This window comes from Amphibalanus amphitrite, unplaced genomic scaffold, assembly GCF_019059575.1.
Source record: "Amphibalanus amphitrite isolate SeventyFive unplaced genomic scaffold, NRLGWU_Aamphi_draft 000057F_arrow, whole genome shotgun sequence".
Taxonomy (NCBI): Eukaryota; Metazoa; Arthropoda; class Thecostraca; order Balanomorpha; family Balanidae; genus Amphibalanus; species Amphibalanus amphitrite.
In genome coordinates, this window is record NW_024881553.1 from 853634 (window position 1) to 864293 (window position 10660).

At 48.0% G+C, this 10660-nt stretch overlaps 1 protein-coding gene across 2 annotated transcripts in view; it reads right to left on the reverse strand.

The window, feature by feature from the left end:
• LOC122378306 (band 4.1-like protein 4) overlaps nucleotides 1-7721 on the reverse strand; it is a 30395-nt gene extending 22674 nt beyond the window's left edge. For both annotated transcript variants that reach the window (XR_006255999.1, XM_043359223.1), the window contains exon 1: nucleotides 7433-7721. Coding sequence is in view for 1 of the 2 variants with exons in the window: in XM_043359223.1 (XP_043215158.1) it covers nucleotides 7433-7516 (84 nt within the window). In the remaining variant the exon portion in view is untranslated. The remainder of the gene's footprint in view (nucleotides 1-7432) is intronic.
• Between the last annotated feature and the right edge of the window lie 2939 nt (nucleotides 7722-10660).

Below are 10660 nucleotides of genomic sequence, written 5' to 3' on the forward strand. Positions count from 1 at the left end.
GACGCTGAGAGGCAGCGCTGCACAGTAAGAAACGAAAACCCGAAGATGTGAGCTGTGTTTGGCAGATGCCTGTGAGACCAGCCTCCGTACTAGGCAGCAGAGCACTTGGCAGGCATGGCCAACATGTAAGTTGTAAATACCTACCTCAAACGAAGAGAAGCTAGCATGTAAGTTGTAAATACCTCAAACGAAGAAAAGCTAGCATGCAAGTTGTAAATAACTCAAGGGAAGAGAAACGAGCATTTTGCTTTCACAAATACCGCATCTCGATAGTGTCAGAACGTCCAATGTCTCACTTGCTCTCGAACAAAGCACGGTCGTAGGCACATCCCTTGAAGACGTATTGCCGCTGGAACATAATACCAGCCTGATCAAGTCGGCACCTGAGCTACTGACAGGCTCCGCTAGCGGAGAACAATGCCGGGCACGGACAGGCCCGCACGGAATCCCCGCCATCCGCATCGCTAATGGTCTGCAGGGGTTCGGCGGCGGCGGGGCGCATCCTTCATCGGAGCGCGGTGGACTGTGTGACCAGGTGGGTCGGCGGCGGCGGCGGCCTTCCCGTGCCGGCCATCTGCCGAGAGCTCCCGGTTATGGAAATCATCACCTCATCTGGTGACCGTCGGCCGCGGGAGTGGCACTGCTGCCGCCAGACAACAGCGACACGGGGCAATGACCGATGGTGGCCGGCAAATGGCTCATGGTGCACGGGTTGTTGGTAGCTGGGCAGAAGTTGCTAGAAGTCGGTAGATGATTGTTGGCAACCAAACAATCGGTCTTGATAGTCAGGGAGCGACTGGAGTGGTAAATGCAAGGTCAATGACCGCTGGCACCTTGGCAATAGCTAATGGAAATCAGTGATTGTTTTCGATCACTGACGGGCATTCACGGGTATTCGCCATCAAACAGCAGGAAAACCAAGTTCGTTGTCATGCAACTGCTGAGAGCATGCAATCAGTGACGCCTGTATACAGCCCTGATAATGCAGGTCACTGAATAATGATGTATTATGGAAGGACATATGCGCATACGAGTTATCATGAATGTTATCATGAGCGCATAGCATGAATGTTTTCTTACTAAGGCGTTATTGTTGAGGATGTAAAAGTGACCTTTTGAAGCATGACTGGTAGACAACTTAGCATTCTTAGACCACGTTCCTTCCGGCTACATTGAGCTATTCTAGGCCCTATACGAGTATGCCAGGTACGCTACTTCCTAACGTGAGTGAAATCCATTAAGGCCTCTGCAGGGCGTCCCTCTTCTATCATAAGGACGCATCGCCGCCACAGCGACCTTGGCATTATCGCCGTCCATCCGCAGGGCGCCTGCCTCACCGGCTCGGCCACCTCTCTGCTGGGGCTGCAGAGAGCCGAGGACGAGAACTACCGGCCCTGATAGCGATCGGGATCGGGCGTCAGCACGAGCGGGGATCCGCTCCACACGGCCCTGTGTGAGTGCAGCGTCCCGCGAGACCCACCGACCGACCGGACCGGACCGGACGAACCTCTGGGCTGTCGGGACCGGGTGCTGTGACTGGTGGCGGCGACTGTTGGCCAGCAAAGTCACAGATCGAGGCCGGAGATACACGCCGAAGATTACGCCGAGACCTTGCTAATTACCAGCAGGCTTGGAGTTTGAAATAATCTCGGACAGGTATCTTATAAATGCGGAAAAACAATGTGATTAGCGATCAGAACAAAGCGCCGACCATTTCATCCAAAAATTATGGAAACCAAGTGGAAATTCGCGTTTGCAATCAGCAATATATATGGCAAATAACAACCTATCTACTATTCTAATTCATTTATCAGATAATGCGACAAGCTAATCGCATTATATTTTTTAAAGGACGAATATCATGATGTAGGAGACAACGAAGACAACGGTAGAAGTTTCAGGCAGCTACAAACAGAACAATGGACAGACCGGACTTCCACCACAAGCGACACCTAATTCATATCACCTGTCCTCACGCGGCTTCCCTCTGATCACGCACTGATATCAACATCACCTGCCCTCTCTAGTCTAACGAGCTCGCCGGCCCCGCCCTGTTGATATACATCCCCGCTTCCTCTCTGTTCAGCTGAGACGCCGGCGTTTCCTCAGAAGGAGGCGGCAGCTGCGATCCGACTGGCCATTAGCCGGGCTGGTTACGACAGGGACGACCCTGAGCTGCTGCTCGGACGGCCTGGGGGTGCGGGGACGGCTCGCGGCGGGCGGCGGACCATGCGGACTCGGCGGCGGGCGGCGGGAGGCGGACGGCGAGAGGCGGGAGGCGGGAGGCGGACTGCGGACGGCGGCATTCCGGCGGGCTGCGAGCGGAACCACGCCGCGGCAGGTCGCCATTACACTGGGATCGAAGATTGGAGGAGCACGTGCCGGCAGCTGATGAGACCCAACCACCGATTACCAGCCTCCTGTGTCGAGTTCAGTTACCCCGTTTACATGAGTCAGCGAAAATGACGTTTAGAACGGATATTTCCGTTTAGCGAAAAGTGCGCAAGTTTCGACTCATGTAAACTGGATTGGGCGCGCAAAAATGACGATTACGCGGAACGGAATTATCCGATGAATTAATGGGAAAAATCCGTTTAGGACGTCAGGCCTAAACGGATTTTTTGCGCATCTAGCAGAAAATGACATGAATATGCATGTTTTATAGATGAAATTTTTTAGTTTACACATCAAAATACATATTTATGTTGAATGGTAGGTCTAATGACAATGAAATCCACTTTTTGCCCCTGATTTCGCGCCATTGTGGCAGATTCATGAAGTACCTACATAAGTGTTGAGAGGAACGTCCTATGCTTCAAAACGGAAGCATTCTAGTTGAGGGGTAATTTCCTTATTTCTTAGATTCAACAATCAGGGTTCAATTCCAGGGCAACCAACATAGCCTTCCCAGCCAGTCGCTCCCTATAGCCACTTGGAACAGCATGGTAGTGCCATTTAGTGCTTAGTACACTGGATATGATGCTTGATTTATTTTGCTTTAGTACATGCTCCCAAAAATTTTCTCTACCTAGGTACTGCAAACTTCCTAGCAGTGATTCAGATAACTTATGCTTCAGCGAACAGCCACCAGACGGCAGGGCACGCAGGCTGGTTGGGACAGGAACTTGGCTGCATGCCAAAATATACACAAGACACACAGCCAAATTTACTCAGTGACACTGCCATCTGCCCCCCCCCCCCCACCACCACCACCAATATTTAAATGTACTTAGATAATTGTTCCAAAGAAGTAGATTCTTCAGTGGTGGGAAGGTCTCTTAAAGTTTGGTTAATCTCGGATGGTGGAAGCAGGTAACTGGCAAGTTTTGTGGAATTTGTAGAATCATACCTAACCTTACCTACCAACCTAACTTTCAACCTACCATCCTACAAACACACCTACATGCCTACAACCTATTATACCAAACTACTTCCTACCAATCTACAAGGTCAACCAACCTACCAAACCACATAGGTAGTAGGTACCACTCGGACTTCATCTTCACATCTTACCTGGTGTGATTGAGAGTGGATTATTCTATGCATTTTGAAAATTGCACTGATAGTGTCTCAAAGTTTGGTGGTGAGTAGATGTTAGATGTAATTTCTGTTATGACTAAAACACATGGAACTGATGGATACTGTGTTGCACCCGACAGTCAAGCAATGCACAGCACAGGTCACATCTACTACACAATTCACCTAGTACTGATCTGACCTCTGTCTTTGAAGAACTGAGCAGCTAAAAGCACAAAATGAAAATAAAATGCTGGAATATTCCAGTGCTTCAAATGTGTCAACCAAAAATGTACACACAAACCCGCACCACCCACTTTCATACAAACGTTTTCTGAAGTGTGGCACCATCCTGCACATCCTTTCATGCATTTTCATTTTGTCAACTTACTGGAGGTCCATCATGATGAGCTATGACTATTATGAGCTGTCTTAGCCTTTTTCTGAAACCAAAAAGACCTTCAATATAGATGTGCTCTTCAATGTTGTCCAAGACCTCAATTGTTTTCTTGCTTTCTGACAGTTAATCACGCTTCTTTTACAGCACACAAGTAAAATAATGGCTTGTGCCATGATTATTTCCAATTCTACATACAAAACTTTAAAGAATCAAGTAAACTAAGCCTAAAACAGGCACAAATAATGCTTGATAGGAGCTGCGCCAGACATGTAAAAATGCGCAAAATATCCGTTTTTTTCGGGCTGCCGGCGTAAAGGGAATTATCCGTTCCGGAACGGATTTTTCCGATAAGGCTCATGTAAACGGGGCCACCAAAACGCATTTTTCCGTTCCCTGGCTAATCGGATATTTCCGTATAGGCTGAATGAGTCATGTAAACGGGGTAAGTGGCTCTGATTTCATCCGATCAACGCGCCCCCGATTCCGACCAGCCGTGGCCCACCCGTCACGGCACCGCGCGGGATTGGAGTTCCTGACAGGCGGCTGTCGAACTGTAACTGAAATCCTACCTCGGCGAACTGATGACGTAAGTCGGACAGTCACCGCGTGGCCCCGGGTTATGGCACGACAATGGACAATAAACTGAGGTATGGGAGCGGCCGGGGGCGGCGCGGACGGAATACCCGGCACTAGCGGCGGTCGGCCGAGCCGCGGGGGAGGAGGGAGACGGTGAAATGAAGTGGGCCGTTAGACAGTGACCGTGAGACTCAGCTGTACTGAGTTACAGTGCTTCCATAAAATTTTAATCGCCTGCGTTTGCTTGGTAAACTGCTGGAAATGGTTTGTCGTTTCTGGTGGGGTGCTGACAGTTGAAATTAATCCCTTATCCTCCTAAAATTAATCGTCCTATCGACAGCTCGTGAAAAACTTACATCTTCTTTAAAACAAGTCTCAAGTGGCCAAGCCGCACAAGTTTCTCACTGTTTCCCACGTCCATCTCATGATCACCGAATTCTAACATCGATGACTGAGCAAGTCACACCGTCACCAGTCCCCGCCTCGTCGCGGTCCTCGTCACCATCATTGGCCATCGAGGCTGTCATCTAGAAATGTTATACCAGAATGGTGGGCACTCCGTCCATAAATATCTTATCATGCAATCGTGGCGTCACCAAAAAGCATGACTGAAGACGACCGAGGTAATGAAGGCATATAAAGCAGTTCAAAGCGGCAGGAGGCCGCCCAACTCATTAGGGTTTCTTGAAGCAAAAAGTTGCGATGCCCTGGCAGGTATGTAGACGGACGAATATGTACGGCTCGTTCCATGTTCATAGTGTTTGAGTAGTTCAGTTGTTTTCTTTTTCCTATTTTCCTTTCAGATGGTATTTAAGAATTAACTTTCAATGTATAATTGTATTGCATAGGCTAATATAAATATTGAGGCCCTTGGATGCTCGTCTTCATTCTTCAATCATTACCATTTAAAATTGAACAGCTGTATATTTCGCATGTACTCATCTTATAGAAATTCCTAGGAATTATCCCCTACCTATAGTTTCTCACTTCCTGTGCTATTGGTGAATAATGATTATATAATGTGTTGCTGCTTATTTATGTCCCTCACTACCCGATTTACGAATTCAAGTTATGGTAAATATTAATGACTCATCTACCCGACGTGGTAAGTCATGGAGCATGTAGAGTGCTTACAGCCTTATACGGTTTCAAATGACCAATTAAGAGAGCGAAAGAACGACTGCGACGGAATGAATGCCAGATCCACGGCTGATAGTACGGTCTCAGGAAATACCGAGTGAGAAAACGTGTTGCGATTGCAACAGATCAATGCGCTGCAAAGCTCGGAGTTTGGGCGTCCAAGGACGCTTAAATGATGTTGCTACAAATGTCCAATATTGCCATCCCATTCCGAAACATACGCTTTAGTACGCTTCGTTTATAACTAACTAATTCATTGCTAAACGCAACCTTCGGTTTTAGAAGTAAACACAAACCCAGCTGTCAGTTTCAAGATGTAAGAGATTCCAAAGGCCTAGGCTGACGGTCGTTGAACCATAATTAAATCATCATTGTAATGAGCTTTTGGCTTGGCACTATGCATGTAATTCGATAATGATTAATTGGCTTTGAAACCAAATTTATGCTTATCCTTTGCTGAATTTGTCGAGCCGTTATTGCGGTTTCCGTCGTCCATAAAGCACTGACGTGCCATTTAGCACAACTTGATGGTTGGCCATTAGTCTTACGCAAATTGACAAGTTTGTTTTTGCTATGATTAAAATGATATATGCTTCATTATTTTGACAGAATGCAGAAGCAAATGTGCTATTCTTTATTTCTTTCATAGCGATTTAGAAGCTGATCACTGATCTGCTGGACAACAGACAGATGGGGCGACTACTCGCTTATTCACCCCCAAATAAAAGCTGTTGTGACTTTGATCGGTCAGATTATGACAGCATTTCAAAGCAGCCTTTATTCGGTTAGTTGCACTCTGCAGGCCCTGCCTTCGAGGTTGCGGCGCACGGTCTTGTGCTCCACCTACAGTATGTAAGGTTACTGCGCTGTGCTGTATCGCAGTCACCGCAGCGCCGGCCACCTTTTGAAACGGAAGAGTACCGGAACGCGCAGTTCATATCGTGCTTCAATGCTTTAAGGAAGGAGAGGCGCATATGTTTGGTTACAGTCTGGTTTATGCTTGTTATTTCCCATGCTGCTTATCCCTCAAGCTCAGACCTAAGTTAATCAGATGGCTCACTCATTATTCATCATATTGGCGGAACGACGATAATTTCTATTCAACAGTATAATTCATAATGCAAGAACTAGGAACCTATGCAGAGAGCGCAATCATAACATACATGAGAGCATGGTCATGTGCAGTTAAAAAGCCGGAGAGGCGATGTATCACGCCACCCGGCGGTGTCGGCTCCCCGGTATTATCACTCAGCGTGTGTCCGGAATATCCGACGAGTCACCATCGTGCCAGGATCACAATGGAGCACAAGGAGCACCACATTCACCAGCCGACAGACGTCAGTGGACTCCTGCGGTCAGGGCGACTTTTTATTTTTAGAGATTGAAAGATATATGGTGGTATTAGCAGGTTGGTATCGCATTGTGCGGCTGAGTGCGGATGTCATACGTAGAATTTCTCCGAAATTGGCATCTCGTTAGTCGTAGCTATATGTGGTTTGGGTGAATGTTCTTGCAGGCTGGTTAAATGTAAGACTAACCACAGCAAGTAGCCAATTTGTACGTCCTGAAGCAAAGTGGTCAAAAACGTGTTCCATGGAATATAACTCAGCAACTGAACAGTGAACACTAAGCAGTATGGGAACAGAGTCCCATACTGGGAATTCCTCGTTTTGCACCATCACAATCCATGTCGCGAATCTCCAAACTACAATAACAATTGGTAACACCAGCAACACTGAAAGAACGGAGCCGCTTACACAATGCAAAGCCCCCGACTGAAGAATCACCTGTAACACTTACCCTGATCTCCTCGGAAAGTTCCGTGCCGTCCAGCAGAACAATACTGCAGCTGTGAACGCTGCTGGTCCTCCGGAAACAGTTCATCCTGGCTGTCCGTCACCTTCAGCCGTGGCTGCAGCAGCACAACGCTGAACGCGGCAATTTCACACAGAAGGAAACAACGGTGACTGCAGACCGAGCACAGGAACACAGACGAAGCACAGAGCACCGGCAGCAGCACTGGTTGGGAGCACCGCGCGTCACACCGGTCGTCTGAGGAGCGGCACCTGCCGGCGCGGCTGCCGGGGAGGCACTGACGCCACACGCGCCGCACTGGAGTCGACCGAGCGCCGGGCCGGCGGACGGCGGAGGCTGGCCGCTGCCCGCCGCACGCCGCCAGTGCCGCTCCACAACACACAGCACCGTAAGCGAACGCAAAAATTGCCGGCCGACCGACCGACCGGGCCTCGCAGCCTGTCCGTCCTTGGATCAGCGTGGTGAGGACGGCAGACGGCAGTCTCACCCGATTACCTTGGTACTTACATGTCCAGATGCTCCGAGGAAGCAAAACAACAAGGGATTAGAGCTAACAATATCACTCACTATCTATCCCTGTGTCTAACTTTTTTTTCTTTATTTATCTTAATGTGGTCACTGGCCATAAAAAATCAAGCAGCGTTCCCATTTCTAGGTGCAGATCATTTGAAAGGATCCGTACCTGTGGAATGTTGCATTCATAAGCAGTAGCGGCGGAACACCTTCAATTAAGGGGGGGGGCACTGCCGACTTTTGGTCCCATTCTTTCCATGCAACGCCCATATGGCTAATGTTAAAATGCCAAAATCAAAGGGGGGCATGGTGCCCCGGTGCCCTCCCGTTCCGCCGCCTATGTTCATAAGGTCATTGCTCGGACAACACTTGACCAGCGATGGATCTGGCTTTAAAGTTCAGCATGCAACTTAGCTACTTTAGTTTTAGCTCTCTATGACCTACTTGCTCGTAATTGATCCAGGAAGTCAGATGCTTGCTTCTCTCTCAGAGGACAGATCACAAATTGCAGGTAGCAGCCACGCCCTCGTCCTGACGGTTCACCTTTTGCCATCCCAGCCTTCAGATCTGTACCTCATCTCTCTTCCATCCATCCGATATCCATCCGCCTTGTATCTGTTTGCTCCGATATTCGTCCGCCCCGGGCCGGTAGCCACTCGCCTCGGTATCCAATATCCATTCGTCCCGATGTCTGTCCGCCCTGCATTCATCTGCCCGGCATGTCCACCTGCCTCTTACCTACCTCACTCACGTTTGATTTTTTACCGCTCCCGATCGCATCTTCTCTTCACACCTCGCTGGACCGCTCGGTATCTGTATTGGCTCCACTGGGCCGCACAGTATAGACAGGCGGCAGCTTTGTCAGCCCACCGAATGGTCCGGTATCTTCCTCGGCTCACCGGACCGTCCGGTACATATTCCCCGGACCGTCCGGCGTCTCCCGCTCCCCGTGCTACAGTGGAGCGGAACGGTCCTTTTCCGTGCCGCCGTCTCCTCGCTGCCTCTAAACTGCCGAAGTGTCTACTGTATGCTGACCGTGCTGTATTCTATTTGGCCACCGTTCCGTGCTTCTATCCTCAGGATACTGAAATCCTTCTCCTCCACGCCGCAACCCCCCTCCGGACTGGACAGGCAACTTTATCTCATGCGGGCTGCTCCCTTGGAGTGGCACCGCTGCTCCCGAGAGGGAGCGCACCCCGTAGCCGGGTGCAGTGAGTGCCTTGGGGCTGGGTGGCCTGTCCTCTGGACGGGCTCAGCCCCGGCGACTAGGGTGCCTGCCCAGTAGAGGTCTGCACCGGCCGGCTGCAGCCGCGGCTGGCTGCAGCCCCACGGCTGTGGGCCGGGGCGGCTGCAAATATCTCCAAGAACACGGCTACGGCTGTGGCCACGGCTGTGAGATTTCAAGCTCAATCTTAAGTACTCAAATATAAAATTTTAAATCCTTAATCTTACATTCTGATAAGCAGTATAGCCTGTAAAAATCATGCAAAGGATGCCCAGCAACATTGAAAGTGGTGAAGCCTTTGAGAACCTGTAATGGTTTTACCATTTGCTGTAGGGGAGTTTGCACTCTGGTACAGAATACTAATAATAGGTACCAATTGTTCCTTCATTATCAAGAGCTTGACAGTTTCAGAAAATGCAACATGTTGCATTGTCACATCCCTCTCAAATCAATCTCACCTGGTCATTAGGAGAGCACCTTACAGCTATTGAAGACGAGCGTTCAATAATTCTTTCAGGTAATAGAAAAAGAAATCATGCCTAGGTAAAGGCAGGTAAAGGCTTCATAAAATATTATCTAAAATACCTCTTAGATGAATTTCTGGATTTTCGGCAAGTCCAATTACAAAATATAAAACTGGCGCTTTATGTTCTAACTGGTGTGTGAGTGACCGCTAACAGAAAATGCCGATCAATGAAGCCAATGGAATTAGATTATAAGTGAGCATGAACCTTACTTACGGTTAATTCACATGATGGTGAAAACCCTGAACACGTAATTCACATGACGGTGAAAACCCTGAACACAATATTTCTTACGCGAGCTGTTGACTTTACTAACAAAATGACGTCTTCTTCTAGAAATGTAAAAATTTGATACTTGATCTTTGTTTTAGAGCAAGTTTTTAACTGCATAGCGTTATTATTTAAAAAATTATAATTTTTATGGCTGTTTATAGTGAAACAAAACAATTTATTGCCACTTCCTTTCTATTGACGTCATTAAAAACTCAAGTAAAATTTTTGATTGAAACAGGTAATTGTGGCTCGCACGTCCTTGGGGATTTGAGCGAAGATCATTATTTGGAAAAATCAAACTAGATGAATGTTTTTCTTTCTTGGATGCTCACTAGTGTTTTGATGCCTTGCATATCAAATTAGTTTGAGACTTGCTCGGAAGGCTGCTTCAAGCCTGGCATATCACACCCCAGAAAATATGCAAGGTAAGAAAGAAGCAAGAGTTTTGACTTAGACAATCACTGTTTGACAGTCCATCAACTTCAGTTTCATTTTCCATACCTAACATTGATAATGAAAAGCATCAGGGTCTGTTGTTCTGTCCCACAACCATGCTTCAGGATTTGGCATTAGATGTCTACACTGCTAGTGCTTCTATTCTGGTTTGTTGTTTATGTTTTCTGTTGATGTAGGTACCTACCTACCCATCTTTCTTAACAACTTGCAAGGGCTTGTGTA